The 15840-nt window shown below is 53.2% G+C and overlaps 3 protein-coding genes across 3 annotated transcripts; 1 reads left to right on the forward strand and 2 right to left on the reverse strand.

Moving 5' to 3' along the window:
* Window positions 1-653: 653 nt before the first annotated feature.
* IWZ02DRAFT_252653 (cell cycle checkpoint protein RAD17) lies at window positions 654-3520 on the reverse strand. Its single transcript, XM_066763206.1, has 2 exons — window positions 817-3520; window positions 654-710 (listed from the first exon to the last, which is right to left on the reverse strand). Exon 1 carries the CDS (start codon window positions 3419-3421, stop codon window positions 857-859), a length of 2565 nt encoding a protein of 854 aa, XP_066622945.1. The 5' UTR covers window positions 3422-3520; the 3' UTR covers window positions 654-710; window positions 817-856.
* Window positions 3521-4356: 836 nt separating this feature from the next.
* IWZ02DRAFT_252690 (uncharacterized protein) lies at window positions 4357-8712 on the forward strand. Its single transcript, XM_066763207.1, has 3 exons — window positions 4357-7106; window positions 7292-8145; window positions 8219-8712. Exons 1-3 carry the CDS (start codon window positions 4492-4494, stop codon window positions 8344-8346), a joined length of 3597 nt encoding a protein of 1198 aa, XP_066622946.1. The 5' UTR covers window positions 4357-4491; the 3' UTR covers window positions 8347-8712.
* Window positions 8713-10804: 2092 nt separating this feature from the next.
* On the reverse strand, window positions 10805-15690 carry IWZ02DRAFT_377058 (kinesin family protein; the record flags this gene model as incomplete). Its single annotated transcript, XM_066764925.1, has 2 exons — window positions 10805-15582; window positions 15630-15690. 2 exons carry the CDS (start codon window positions 15688-15690, stop codon window positions 10805-10807), a joined length of 4839 nt encoding a protein of 1612 aa, XP_066622947.1.
* Window positions 15691-15840: the final 150 nt, after the last annotated feature.

Genomic DNA, 15840 nt, shown 5'->3' on the forward strand with positions numbered 1-15840 from the left:
TTCCTGTCTATGAGATGATGTTGTACATTCAATTCGTCTGCTGGTGACCACTTGTTCGCGGCAACGTTTCCAAATGAGAATGAAATCCATCAATGGCGCTTGCGCCCTGCACAGCTCTGTCGTATCACACGAGCAAAAACCTCCGTGTCTCGAACCGACCCGACGAGCACGTTGCCCAGCAGTGCTCTCAAGAACGAAGCAAGCAGGCAGCCCAAGGCAGACGGGAATGGACCTTCGGCCCCCTTCCCCATACCAACGTCCCATCTCCGCGCAGCTCATCTCCGGGCGAGCAGCCAGCAACAACCCGCAGCACACCCCATGTGTCCGCTCGTGTGGCGCCCGCCATGCTGACCTCGTTCGGACGCCCCTCGACGTCCACCCGGATGATCTCACGCATGTCTCACTGCTTCCTCACAGCTGTGCCATACCGGGGCAGGTATTCCAACTGCACTCGCGACCTGTGCACTCGACACGGCATACATTCAATGCGAACCAGAGGCAATGGTTACAAAAGGGAGAGATTGCACTGATCTTTTTGTCCGAGAAGGTGGATTGAGGTGGCTCCACGTCTCGATACCTTCGGAGGCGCCATGTATGGTGCTCGGGTTGCACAGCAGCCGGAAGGCCCCCTTATGCTGCTGTGCACACCCCGATTTCTCTCTTCAATATCGACAGCGATTCTCTTCGTCAGAAACGCAGTGAATCCATTCGTAAGCAAACCTTCTCAAGACAAACCAACCAGTCACTGCATTTGTCCCCTTTTCGCCCCCGTTGACCCTCTGGCAACGCCAACCCAGACGCTAAACAGTGACACATTTTCCGAGTTGTGCAAGCAAGACCAGATGTTCTCCCTCGTCTATTCGAAATCCTCAATGTCGTCGTCGGCGAGCACCAGATCTGCAATGCCCATGTCGCTACCCTCCGTTGTTCTGGCTGCGCGTGCCCCCTCTCGCTGTTGCATTTTCGCTTCTGCGGCGGCTGATCCCTTGGCTGTGAGCGGCTTTGATCCTCTTGAAGGCAACACGCTCTGAGCGTTGGTTCCATGCGTTGCGACCCGGCCATCAAAAGCATCCTCCTCGTCGGCTTCGCTTTGGATGTTGGGGCGCAACCCGACACCGCTGAAACTCGTTACTTTCTCCAGGTCCTGAGTGAGCTTTGAGTGGATGTTTGACATCCGACTCTTGTTCTTCTGGAGCATTTGAGCCATGAATGGTAAGCGCTCAAGCAGCATTTCTCGCTTCATAGAGCCGCTGACACCCAAGACGGAAGAATTCACCTGTCGATCGTTTGCGGGGTGCGCCACCAGCGTCTCCGGACCGGAGATTAGTCCATCACCAGGCTTGTCTGCTGTGAGGGTCTTGGTAGCCATGAGACCTTCTTCCTTTGCTATTTTTATGACGTGCTCGAGGAGACCTTCCAGCTCTTCCTGCACGCGCCATAGCCTGGATGACGTAGGATAGAACATCTGATTTTGTGCGCCCCCGGCAAATCTTGTCCCGGCCAAGTTATCAATGCGCGGTCTCTTAACAGGCGATGGGAGGCTGAATAGGAGTCCGCGAACAGCAATTTCGAAGCTCATTTCCTCCTGGCGCAAGCTGTCGGTGCCGGCACCTTGATAGGTACGTCTGGTGGCTCCAATCTCGCTGAAGCGGTTTGGACATAGAATATCAGCATCAGAAAGTACGTCGATACAGTCATTGAGAGAATCAAGCGTCTCTTCTTCGCTCGGTCCGCAGCAAGAGAGAGCATAGTTCTCATGGAGAGCGGCAACGTATGTTTGAATGTCCGTGCCGAGCTCGTCTATGAGCGCATCAAGATCTACTTCCGGCTGCTTCGGCCTTTGATGCTGTGGTCGATGATTAGGTGGCTGCGGAAGGATTGACGGCTGTTCTCGTTTGTTGTACACCACTTTGCCGACCGCATGAAATATCCCCAAAGTGCTCTCTCTCTGGGAGATCATGGCCAAGGAGTCCTGTTCCATTTTCGTGAGAGGTTTCTCGATAGCGCCCTTCTTGCCCTTCCTAGGCTTGATAGTACTGCTCCAGTCACCTCCTTCGTCGCCACGCAAACATAGAAACTCAAGTGCCGACACAGCGCTGCGGACGTCGCCTATTTCTGAAAGCTTTTGCAGGACGAGGGGACCAGGCGCGCTCATTCTCTTGGATACCTGGGCTTCTTTGTTCAACACGAGTTTGAGTGCTTTGGCTATATATGTCGGGGCGACGGGATTAAACTCGATGACTGTTGTCCCTTGATGGTTCATGATGTTTGGACCAAGAAGCCTGTGAGCTGTGAAACTGTCTGCGGCGGAAGCAGTAGCAGAGAGCAGTGTCTCTGAAATGATCATGATGACTGGGATCGGAGCCGAGCCATCGTCTTTTGAGCGAGTGAATACCGACGCGGAAGGCACAGAGGATGACAGAAACTGTTCAATTGCGGAACGAAAAGATTGCAACGCGACGGAAGATCGCGCGAACGTGTTTGGGAATTCCTCAATCAAGACCAGCTGATTTCCTGAAACTTGGGGTAAAGACATGCTCTTGTTTGGTCCCTCAGTGTCGAAAGACAGGCACCCAAATTTGCCACTCCGACTCATGAAGTCCTCAAACTGAGCGGCCAGGGACACAAATGTCGACGACGAGAAGTCAGATCCGACTGGATTCCTCCATTCATTAATGGCAAAGCCAATCTCTCTCGACAGGAGATTTAGTGTAGTTGTCTTGCCTGTACCAGCGGCACCCTTGAGGACGAGAAGTCTCTTGCGCTCGCGCTTTGCAAAAACGTTGGTAAGCCAGAGTTTTACGTCTGCAACTTTCTTCTTATGAACAGCGAGCTCGTCTAGATTTTCAGGGCGGAATCGGTCTACCCAAGGCTTGTGATCAATGTTGAGACCAGATCTTGATTCCCGTACGGGAGTGGATCGCCGTTGACCCGAAAAGGACTTGAAGAACTTTTGACTGCTACTTAATGGTGCGTCGGTATCTCCCTCACCAAATCCTTGGGATGTATCCCGTGAACGCTTGCGGGCGGCACGCGCCGTAACTGAGGTCTGGCTCGAAGGCTTGACTGCCGAAGAAGCATCCTCATCCAGCGAGTCGTCCTGGATTGTATCTTCACCAACTTCCCAGTCATTGGCTTGTTCTTGCTCAAGCGGAGGCGAGGGCTTTGGCCGCTGTATTTGGGCGGCGTTTTGGAAAAAGGTTTGGATCGTCTTAGGTTTTGCAGTCTGGGCACTTTGGGAAGTTTGCGTGGGTTTCGACGACTTTGAAGGATTTTGACGGGACGGTTGAGACCTGGTCTTCGGTTTGGTATTGACCCCAGAGGCTTTGCGGCGTGATGGTGGGCTGGGCTGAGGACTTGGCTCCTCGGGCTCATAGTCTGAGGATGAGAGCACGACGGCCCTTTGCCTCGGCTGCCGCATGGCGCAAGACCGGGAAGACAGCTGGGATTTTTGTGTCAGGGCTCATCGCGGTGTGACCAGAGGCGGAGCGAGCAGTACGAGTTGGTGGTGAGCAATTAGGAAAGGCGAAGGCGGTGCAGATGCTGGCGGAGGCGGAGCGGGGATGAATTCAACGGCGGAACGGCAACAGTGCGAATGGATGTCCGCCGCGGAAGTTGACTAAGGAGCGGTCTTAGTCAGCGTCGACTTCAACAACCTGGCGGGCATCGCGACTCCACTCCACGCCACCCACTCCTCTCTCTGCATGTCATCTCCCACTCCCGTCTCCGTCTCTCGTGGTCTGCACCAACCATCTTTCTCCTTTCCATTCGCGCCTTGATTCCCCTCGTCTCCCTCTATATTTACCACTCGCGCCCCATTACCGCCTGACATGGACTCGCCCCGGTCTCGAATCTTCTCTTTGCCTGCGTCGCTTCGTACATGGCCCTTTCGATGGCCAACCGTGCCGAACCACGCAGCGGATGTGTGCGTCACCTAGGCACCATGCAGCTGTGCCCTGCCTCCGCATCTCACCACTCACGTCCCTCGTTTACAGCCTCCTCTTTTACCCATCACGTCGAGTGGATCCGACGCAGAGTGATGGGATGCGCTTGCGGCTGACATGACCGTGTACACGTATATCCTGTGTCACCATCGTCAATCCCTCTGGCAAGTCGCATCTTGACAATTGTTGCAGCCATGACTCCTGCCCCTGCTTCCCTCTCTCATTGATCCTGTCTCGTTCCAGCACGCGCACTGCTTCGCCTAACTCTGGCATCATTTCTCCATCACGTCGCTCTTGATGCCCGTCTTGGGTAGTAATTCGTCCCAACTCATGTACATCCTTCCATAAAAGGAATTTGTCGCCACGCAGTGCATTTACGATCGATTCTCACGCCCGTACTTAGCTGTTGTCGTCCGCTCTATGCTGCCACGCAATCAGAAACACATCCATCAACTGGCCCTCTTTGAAAGACCGACATATCGTGATAAGGGCTGACCTCACCTTGCACTCGTCTTCTATATCAGAGCAGTCTTCCCGAACATTAACCATGTATTCACCAAGAACGAGGAAACTCCTCGAGAAAGAAGGGGACAGTCGTCCCAAGGGCAACGCCCTCAAAAGCTCGTCTCGTCAAAGTGAATACACTCCGCCGACAAGTCCTCAGGTCCATCCTGAAAACCTGCCTCCTTTGCCGCCTTCGATTCCTCCATCACCTGCCCTTTCCTCCTGTCAAAAATCGAGACATCCAAGTCCTGCTCCTTCCATTACCTCCATCAACGCCTCATCCCAGAGATCACGACACGCTTCTCCTGCGCCTTCAAGCGTTTCTATTGCTTCTAGGGCCACCCTACGGTCTCATCAGCCTACGGTAGAAGACTCGTTGAGCGAAAGCGAGGAGCCAATCTCGAACTCATCTCCGAAATCAAAGAGCAGCGTCTCTCAACATCAATCCAAAGTCGAAGTACCCAAAGGTGTTACCGAAGCTGTTGCTCCAGACACGCCTCGACTCAACAAGAGGAGATCCGATCCGAAAGACGCCACGGCCAGCACAGTCTCGACAAACGCGCCAGAGATCAAAAGCCAGGTTTCTTGGAGCGCGGAAAGCGACGTTTCGTCGCAATCTGACAAGAAAAAGAGTCAACCGGAGTCAAAGAGCGAGGTGGCCGACCCAGCCATAGTAGCTGCGCCAAAGACTCAGAGTCAGGTTTCTCGGAGTGTGAGGAGCGAAAGCCCGTCCCAAACCAACAAGACAGGGAATTCAGCACGAGATTCGACCATATCACAGTCTATTCCGCAGCCTGACATTGTATCGCCATCAGACAGCGCTTCTCAGCAGGGCGATCCACCTCGAGAGCAAGATCAGACTGGCCACGCGACCTCATCCCACTCTGCGATTCCCGATCCTGCGACCGTTACTGCTCCCTCGCCCAAGTCTGTGGCTGCCAAACCAGACTTGCACAAAGCATCTCCATCCCTTTCTTACATTGAGGCCAGAAGCGGCAACCACACGCCGCGCTCCCCATCAATCACGGCGTTCCCGATACCACCAAGGCATCCATACCCTGCCTATCCTGATCCATACGGATCGCCACACATGCCAGGCTATCAACAGGGTTACTTTTATCCTCCACCCAACATGTCGATGACCGCCCCTCAAGGGACCCCACCGCACTATCCGCAGTATGGTGGGTATAATGGGTCACCATTCCCCATGCCTTACTCGAGCCAGCGCCATAACTCCACTGGATCACGTGCCAGTGCTTTCGGCGAAATGGCTTCTCCTCAAGGTGGGCCTGGTGGTGGCAATGGCTCCGCTATCGATGACGACGCGGGCGATTTACTCTCTCGCATCTCGTCCGCCATACCTGACCTGCACCTCTTGCTCTCGCGCTACAACGAGACTCGTGGCCAGCTTGGCGTGCGTGAGGAGTTGATTCGCAAGGCAGAGGCAGCCCAAGCGGATGCTCTCAAGCGCAAAGAGGATTACATCGACAAGCTTACCAAAGAATTGGCAGAAGCAGCTAAGCATCACTCGAACGAGAGCAACAAACTCCGACTGGAGATTGGAAATCTGGAAGACAAGCGGAAGGAGCTTGAGGAGCAAATTGCAGATGCAGAAAAGGCCAAGATCGAGATGCAGGAAGCAAAGGCCAGCCTAGAAGAGCAGAAGAAGGCCGTGGAAGAAGAGAAAGGGAGCCTCGAGGCTGCAGCGAAAACCGACAAGGAGACCTTGTCCAAGGAGTTGCAGGATGTGAAGACAAAGGCTGCGGAGCTTGAAGAGTCTAAGTCGAAGCTCGAGGAGACCACGGCCAAGCTCGAAGAAGAAAGGGCGAAGATTGAAGCTGATAAGCATCAGGTCGAGGAGAAGGCCAGTGAAGAAAAACGCGAACTGGAGAAGACACTCGCCGAGGAGAAAGAACGCCTGCAAAAGGAGGCCGAAGAAGCCCAGGCAAAGCTCAAACTCGAATCCCAGGAAGCCCTCGGAAAGGCCAAGAGTGAGTCTCAAGACGCTCTTGAGAAGGCCAAGGAGACGTCAGATGCCGAGAAGATGGCCCTTGCTGTCGAATTTGATCGTATGCAAAAGGACTACCACGACGAGTCCGAGCGGCGTCGCGTACAAATGATTGACGAGCACGTCAAAGACAAGGAAAGCCTCCTGTCTGATTTCCAGCGTCAGAAACGGGAATTGGAAGAGAGCTTTGAAAAGGTTCGCAAGGAGCTGGAGTCCAAGCTCAATGCCGCTCTGTCAAATTATGAGGAGGCCCTCAAGAAAGAGCGAGAAAGTCGTGACCTTTGGAATGCTGAGAGAGAAAGTCTGAAGAAGGGCTGGGAAGAAGAGTGTGAGCACTTGAAGAAGGGCTGGGACGAGCAGCGTGAGTCGCTACAGGCCCAACACAGTGCTGAAAGGGAGGATATCAAGAAGTCGATGGAGAAGGCGCAGGCAGAGGCCGAAAAGAAAGCCGAAGATGAACGACAGGCGCTTGTCAAGGAAAGAGAGACCATGAAGAAGGAGTGGGATGAAGACAAGGCCAATCTTGAGCGAGTCGTCGGAGAGCTCAAGAAAATTGCCGGAAACTTTGGCGCTGAGAAGGAGCGCATGCAGAAAATCATCGAGGGATTTGGTGAGCCGAACATCGTGAAAAGCAAGGGAGATGAGTACTAGTAAGTCCATTTCCCGAGCTCAGATTGCATTACCCGGAGAAAGCATGGGACAGATGTTATGCGTTTTCATAAACAAATTGTTTTCGGTCCATGTCTTTAGCAGTTAATCCATCTTGCTCCTTCAAAGACTGCCCACCATCGCCGTTGAAACATCGAGTTCAAACTCCACTAACATGAACATATAGTCTAGGCGCATTTTCCCGTCTCCAAAGACAGGTACTTGCTGTATCTGCAAACCATTTCAAGAAGTTACCGGATCCGCCAGCGGCTGATGTGCTGGCTCGCCTACCGCCCAATGTCCCAGACTTCTTCGCCGACAGTCCCTCGGCTGCCCACCTCAGAGTTTCGTTCGTTATGTACAGCATCTCCAAAATCTTGACAACACGTATCTTCGAACCGTTCTTTTTCAGCCCCGATGGCAACGCCGACCCAAGCGTCAAGCTCCTTAAAGCGATTAGTACACAGCTTCGCGAGAAAGATCATGTACGCGAGGCCACATGGCGTCAACATACCCTCAGCTCCTTGTTTCGTGGGCCTGATGCCAAGCGACGCATCAATGCAGCTGCAAGCTCTGTTGTGGATGAGATTTGCAAAACATTGGAACCATTCTTGGCAAATAAGATTGACGAGGAGCTCGTTCATGCTGAAGTGCGCAGGATTGTCAAGTTGGCTGCAGAAACATGGAGATTCGCTTGCATTGAGCGTGAAATGATCTCAACGAACCTGCCAGGACCGGGCGAGGCTTGTGCTGAAGATGAGGATGACCTCTTTTGGCCAGCACAGCACTTCGATGCTCCCAATTACCCAGTCAGCTCCATTGGCGATCTCGACGACAAGACAGCGACTAAAAAATCCAAGGTACTCCTGAGGCTGTTCCCAATCATGAGAAGAGAATCCAAGCACATGCTACCCAAAGCAGCCCCTGAAGATGCGGACGGGAAATCGGGTTGCGTCTACAGCTATGGGCTGGCACTTTACGAGGACTCGGCACCTGTTCTGACACGTCTCAAGGAGTTGGGCATGGCTGACGGTCCTGACGGTACGAAAGACGCTGAAGCTCCGGATGGAGACGAAGAGGATGACAGTGCTGAATCGAAATCTAAGGGAGAAAGCTCCAACGCCGAAAGCCCCAAAAAGAATGAATCTACCGACCAAGACTCCGGACCCGCCGCGGGAGGAGCAGCCAAGCCGGGGGACACAGCAGCCGACGCTGGTGATCAGAATAAGCCTACCGAAGTGATCGAAAACGCAACCCCCCAGGAACAGAAGTCTGCTGAACAAGCAGCCAGCGAGAGCAAGGAGCAAGAAAACAAAAATGACACATCTGCAGCCGGTGGACACACTGACCCCAGTCAGACGGACACTCCAAAGAATGAGGATGGCAAGGAGCCAGCTCCGCAGGAAGAGAAAGTAGAGTCCGCGAAAGACGCCAACGAGACGCCTGCACCAGATGTGGCGGCAGCATCAACTCCATTAAACGACAAAGCGCCGGAACAAAATATTGAGCAGTTAGAGGATGGGACAAAGCGTGCACAGGACGAAGCAAAAGACGAGCTGCCTCCCAGCACTGAACCTGCGGCCCAGGATCCCGCCGAGAAACCAAGCGAGGAAAAGCCATCCGAAACCAGCACACACGAAGACACTGCCAAAGAATCTGAAAAGACGACGGCCGATGAGACTGAAGATAGAAAGGCTGCTGAGAACGGATCTGCTAAAGACAGGCCTGCAGAGGACAAAAATGCAGAGGACAAACCTGCCGAAAACAAGCTTGTGGAAGACAAGCCTGTCGACGACAAGCCAGCTGAAGACAAGTCCGCCGAAGAAAGGTCCGCTGAAGAAAGATCTGCCGATGACAAGCCGGCAGAAGAGAAGCCTGCGGAGGACAAGAGTGGCGACAAGCTTGTAGAGGAGACCCAGACTGAAAACAAGGCCGCTGAAGAAGCTGCTCCTGACGAGAAAAAGACAGAAGAAATGGTAGTAGAGACCGAGGATAACAGTCCGGCGGATGAGAAATCAAAGGAAAAAGTGGAGGAAAAGACAGAAGAGGCCAAGCGAACTGATCAAGACAAAAATGATGAGACAGCAACAGAGGGACAGCCAGCAGAGGGCCCAAGTGGCGAGACCGCTCCAGCAGTAGCAGCAGAATCGGCCGAGTCTACACCCACTGCGGAAGCAGAAGAGACCACCGAATCCAAAGTCGAGGAGAAGAAGGAAGAGCCTAAGGCTGAGTACATCGCAGTGCCCCGCCGTTATGGGACCTCAGCCTACACCCTCAAAAGAGAAGGATCCAAACCCTCATCTCAACCAAGCAGCAAAGCCCCGAGCGTCAACGGGAACAAAACAACAGAAGAAACAAAGGCGACAGCTAGTTCCCGGCCTGCATCCCCAATCCCAAGCCGTAAAGCTGAGAGTATCAAAAGCAGCAAGTCGCACAGCAGCAAAAGCCAGGCCCCAAGCATCAAAAGCACAAAGTCACGCAGCGGCGACGTCGCAGCAGCCGCGGAACCCGCTGCAGGCAGTGAGAAGCCCAAGGCAGAGCGTTCGTCCTCTCATGCGCGAACCGCCTCACGCTCCGGACGAGATGCGGCAGATAGCTCGGAGCGTCCGCAGTACCGCATGGTCGACAAGCCCAATCTCCAGCGCAATGGTAGCCTGAAGAGCAAGCACCATCGCAAGGAGAGCGCAGGCGAGGCGAGGAGTCCGAGCACCCATCGGCGACACTCTTCCACCTTGGTCGGAGACCACGCCGTGCCTGACGACACTGGACATGCGCTTGGGACTCGCAGTAGTAGCAGGTTGACCGAGGGAACGGGGAGCAGTCGGAGCGGGAGCGTCGGGAGCAGGGGCACGGTGACGGACAATCGAAGTGCGGCCATCAAAGGTCTGTACCAACATCAGCATCAGACCTAGACGAGAGCCGACAAGCTTGAAGCAGCTGCGCTGTCATTGTGAACAACGAACAACTCAAAAGCTGGATGTCGATTCTCGGGGCCTTTTCGAACTTCGAGCGCTGTGTCGTCCGCAGGCAGCGATGTATGGAGATGGGAGAATTCCTCTGCGTCCTTATGGAGATGTTGTGTCAGTACCCAATTCTTTGCATCATCGGTTTGGAAAAGCAAAGGCTCAAAAGGGGCGGCATGTCGTGCTCATTTTGCGGGCATTACCTCGCATCCATCATCACACCACCTTTCATTTGTTTTGCTTTCTAGCTTGAATTTTCGAACACGATCTAGTCTATCACTTCCATAGCAGCTAAAGCTCAGGTAATGAAATGTGTAGGAAATGTTTACCTCTTCTACGTGTGACGAACGAGAGACGGCTCGTTCCTAGTCTACCAAAACAAGGCTATAGATTCCAAGATGTACTGTCCAATCTCAGCTCAATCCAACTACTACAGGTAGCCTACACAAACAACGGTACAGATGAGACGTCACACGACGTCTTGGGGCGTTCGATGACGAAAATGTACATCTAAAAATCGAAAACAAAACAAAAGATCATTGGGTATCAGGATAGCAGTGTTTAAATGCAAGCAAGACCAACCTAGGCCGCCACCGCCACTATTCAATGGCGAGCACAGGTCCCTTGCGATTCATCCGCGAAAATTTTGGGTAAAGGAGAGACGTAGACAGCGTACACTAAAGCCGTAAATGGCCCAAAACTTTTCATCAGTCTTCAAAATGCCACAGCGTTTGGCCTCACATGCTTTCCTCTTCGTCCTCAGCAGGCGTTGCGGTTCCGCTGCTGAAATAGCTTTGATCAATCTTGAGGATCCATTCGATCTTGTCGCGTTCGCTCTTTGCCGCAAAGAGAAAGGTGTTCTGCGGCGCAAAGACGGCAAAGACATTCATGTTGTGTCGTTGCAGTAGATTAGCCAACTGTGGCTGGTGATCGATGCGCGAATTTCCCAGATTGATTGCGTTGAGCTCGTCACCCTCGGGTATGGAGTACACGTGCAAGTACGGCCGCCTCAATTCGACAAATCGGCGCACCCATCGCGTGTTGGTGTCGTCAGGAGTCAGGAGATAGCCGGACTTGAGCATCATCGGGTTTTTGGCCACGTAGCGCACTTCTGCGATGAGAGTTGGCTTGGTCTCGCCGTTTGGAGGCGTAGCAAAGGCAGCCCCACGACTGGGCGGTTGCAGGTTTTCTTTGACAAGTAGCAGCTCGCCAATGTCCTTTTTCGTCTTCCAAAGGGCCAGGACTTTCAAAAGGAGTTCCTTCTGGCCGTCGGTCGGCTCTCCGTCTTCAGAGAAGACATACACGTCCTTGTTGGCAGTGAGCGCCCGAGAGCTTAGTACGCTCCTGGCCGACTCAATCTCAGCAACTCGCCGCCTCCGCTTTCGCGTCCCCATGAAGTCTTTCACAAGGGAGACACCACGAGGGGTCCAGCCAGAGAGCATCTCTTCGCCCTTGATGTAGTCGTGTTGGGTACTCATTCGCCACAGATCAACCACCCTTTTCGCTGACAGAGGACGAATCGCAACAGAGAACATGCCGACAGTCGAGTGGACTATGCGCGAGGCCTGAAAGATCTGAGTGAACATGGAAGATGGGCGCACGTAAGATCGGGAGCGGATTTGTACTGCAATGTCCAGCGAGAAGGTCATGGGGTTCGAGAGCTTCGCGCATGCGACATCCCATATCAACGAAACTTGTACGCGATATCTGTCGGCGGTTGTGCGATCGAGAAGCAAAGAGCCGTGCATGCTCGAGTCCCATAGACCCACGAACGTGACGTTACTCGTGCCATCAGCATTGTCTTTGACGGTTGGCTTCGACAACAACTTGACGGGAATCTCGGGTTGAGGGGAATCCGTTCCGGCGGTCCGGCCATTGGGATCTAGAAGCTTGACGTGGCCAACTCGAATAGATGATATGTCTTGCCATTGCAACACTTTGCCTGAGCTATGAGTGAGATTCACAACAAAGCGACGTTGAAGGCCCTGGTGAAGTTGGTACGCTCCTTGGTCCATGGCGTTGGTCTGAACAACATCAACCGGGCGATAATTTCCATCCTCCGACATCTCCTGGATTTGGACGCGCGTGAAGATGTCGTGGCGGTCTTCGGCATAAAATTCGGATTCGGGGAGCCTTGCGGATTTATTGCGCCTGAGCTTTGGCGGAGGCGCAGAGTCGCGCATGTCGTCCCAGCTTAGTAGCTTGTCAAGATGAGTCGTCGTAACCCTGGCGAAGATGGAAATGCGGAGAGAAGCCGTCCTCGGACTGTTGAGAGGCAGGCCCATGCTATGGACACTCTCAAAGCGGATGGGACTCTCATCGAAATCCTTGATCATCTGCGTCGTGGTCGCGCCCGACTCGTCTGAGATCCCAGGGAAAAAGAGCTGGGCATGCACGTCGGTCCCCTCCCTTTCTGGGAAACCAACCATCTCATGCATTACCACGTTGAATTTGAGGGTCGAAGACGATGCTTCAGCAAATGACGGTTCCAATGATAGACGCAGTATCCCAACCACTCCTGACGTGTACGTCGAAACAACGTCAATTGAAAAGTCTTGCACCTTGGATTGAAAGACCGCAGCAAGTGGAACATCAGCATCTCCGATTCGAGAAAACTCGGGCATGCAAGATTCCGTAAAGGGATTTTCGAGGCGGAAATGCTGCGACTCGGGCTTATTGAGATATTGATGGATCTGGCGCATAAGCCTGATGCGTCTTCGAAGCTTTTGCAGCGACCACAGATGAATGATCCGATTCTTGAAGTCGACGACCCTGACGCCGATGCAGGGCTTTTGACACAGTTCGAGATCCTCGTCGTCCTCGCCCGGAGCCCCGTTGAGCACTAGATCATACGAAGAAGCAAAGGAGTGACCAACGTCCACGACGCAGAACTGAAACACGACGTGCTTGTCCATTTGCTGGCTCATGATTTGAGCTTCTTTCAATAAGGCAGCGTTATGAATCAGGGTCTCCGCCATGGCAACATATCTGCGCTGCCTCCAGTGCGAAATAACTTGTCTAGCTGTATCAGCCTGAGCCTTTGGCAAGGAAACTGTTGCTTTCGTCCCATCCTGCGTTGGCGTAGACAGCTCTTGCAGTTGCCTTTCAAACTCTTGTCTTTGTTGCTGCAACTGCTGTTGCATCTCTTCCTTTGCCGCACGTAGAGCTTCCTCCATCTTGACCTTTTCGGCTCGGATTTCTTCAATCTCGACAGCAGATTCTTCACCGTCCTTGAGCTTGTCTTCGTATTCACCTTTTTGCTTTTCCAGCTGGTTTTGCAATTCTTCTTTTGTGGACTTGAACCTCTCATCCTCTTCGCTTCCAAAGTGAGGAGTGCCGGGTATAGTTAATGCAGTATCCAAGGAGAAATTATCGACTGTGCTCGTGGAGGCATATTTTTCTCTCACTGGGTATGAGGCATCAGATTCCAGGTCATCGTCCTTGTCAAAGATTTTACTTTCAGGTCGAGCTTTGCGAACTGCACGGACTCGCTGCAAGTCGTCGAAGAGCACGTCCAGCTCATCATCGGTGAGGGTGGAAATTTTTTGATCGGGACCCAGGAGGGCGGACACGGCCTCTCTACGGGCAAAAGACCAGTCCGTATCCCGGCTACTCTTGAACGGCGTGGGAGACCCACCCCTAGACGTGTCATTTTCCGAATCTCCCTTACTGAGAGCGCTCCAAGTCCTAGCGTGTTCGGGTCGAGTTGGCGTTCCGACTGGCGTGCCAACTTGGCTTGCTGTCATGGAGTGTTTGAGCAGACTGCCCTCCTTGTCCCTTTCAGCTCGCGCCTCTTCAGGATGATTGAAACGGAAGATGTGAAAGTCTCCTAAAATGATACGGAAGCCGCTTCGAAGCCGTTTCGGTTCTTCAATGCGGATTCCGTTGACCATGACACCAGCATTAGGCTTCGGCACGACTGTGACGACACCATCCGTGTTTTCAAATGTGCAGTGATCCTGCAGTATTTTGGAGCCATTGAGGCGAATTTCAGCTGATGTCGTGGAGTCGACGTTCCCAACATTGGTCGTGCCCGGTTTCAAATTGTATACCAAGCACTCTGCGAGGAGCGGATCATCGCTCAAGTTCACCAAATGCGGCATCTTTTTGGGCGTGTGGACACCAACAAAGTTTTTATCAATGCTGATTCCAAGTTCTTCCAGCTTAGCCTCGCGTTCCTTGTGAATCTCCTCCGTCTTCTGCAGCTTTTCTTCCCATGTCTGGTTCAAGTCCTCATAGAGTTTTTCAGACTGGCTGAGCTGCTCCACAATTTCTGCTTTTGAGACCTTCTTTATCGTGCCATCCGACGATGTGATTGACACGATTTGTTTTTCCAAAGGCGTGTCTGGCGCATACTGCTCGTCGGGAGGAACGCCCGCTCCTCCGCCTCCACCGCTACCACCGCCGCCTCCGAGTTTTGCACGCAGTTGGGCAAGCTCCTCTTTGAGCTCGCGAATCATGCGCGCGTTTGGATCCTCGTTCACGACGGCGTGGTTCTTGATGCGCTTGGCGGAGTCTGCATATCGCAGGGTCGAAAGAGTTTCCTCGAAGTTGATGTCGGCAGGAGAAATGGCAGCAATCATCGCTGTCATGCTATTACCGCCAAGGGAATCCTTGAGAAGCCAGGTTAAAATGGAATCTCGATATGGGACCATCGAGGCACTTTTCTTTTTTCCCGAGGACAAGTCGGCGAGCGCTGCAATGACACGTCCCAAAGTGGACAGAGACCTGTTAATTTCGGCTCCTTCTTTCAATCGCGCACCGGTTGCTCCCGTCGAGGTCGCACGCTCAGACCCTGCAAGATCGACCAAGCTGATTTTGGCAACCTTTTCCGTGTCCATGTTGGTCTCCGTGTCGTGCCGTTTTTGGGTCAAAGTCAGAGTAAAGACAGCATGCGATCGGGAAGAGGTCTCGTTCATGTTTGTCGCCGCTACGGTTCTTGCCTTGTTACCCTCGTCCATGAGATTTTCAATCTCTTGGAAAGACCGCACGACGAGCTTGGCCAAGTCTTCGACATACGGACCAGTGGACGGATGTTCGCGGACTTTTAGGTTGCCCTTTGTGGCCGGGTTGAGCAGATCGCGGACACGCTCATTGTAGATTTCGAGATACGACACCTCGACAGTGCATCCCATGTTGGGATCTTGTTGCAAATCTCCAATGCGCTCAAACATGCCCTGACAAATTTTCGGAATGACGCCATGGTCTTCGCCGTAGCCCATCATGGAGTAGGATTTGCCGGATCCGGTCTGGCCATAAGCGAAAATACAGTTGTTGAATCCCTTGAATGCATTATCTAGCAGCGGCACACCGAGGTCTTTGAACAAGTGTTCCTGGCCCGCGTAGTTTGGGTCATCGCGATTGAAGGACCAGTAGGACTTGTCAAAATTGAAAGACTTGGGGCCCTCGATGGCGGCTTTGGCAGCCTTTGCTTTCGGATCGATATTCTTCGGCGGCGTCAAGTGAGTCTGGGTATCTTTCATGCGCACGATACATTGCGCATTGCGGTCCTTTTCTGCAAAGCAGTGAGCGAGAGCATACGAAGAGGCTGGGGCGGCGAACCTCTGCTGTTGAAGGGCCGGACGCGCACCACGACCTTGATGTTGCCTCCGCCAGAGGCCATGGTGAGGGTTTGGTGGCCAAAGGGCCGGCGCGACGCGTAGAATCGAAAATCTTGTGATGGTCGGCAGGGGTAGTGTTCAGGTCGAGTGTCTAAGGCGGCTTCATAGTCTGGGGGAGAGAGGGTTGAGGTGTTGTTGACGGCTGGGGTCGA

Source organism: Phyllosticta citriasiana (genome assembly GCF_038021145.1).
Source record: "Phyllosticta citriasiana strain CBS 120426 chromosome Unknown IWZ02scaffold_6, whole genome shotgun sequence".
NCBI lineage: Eukaryota > Fungi > Ascomycota > Dothideomycetes > Botryosphaeriales > Phyllostictaceae > Phyllosticta > Phyllosticta citriasiana.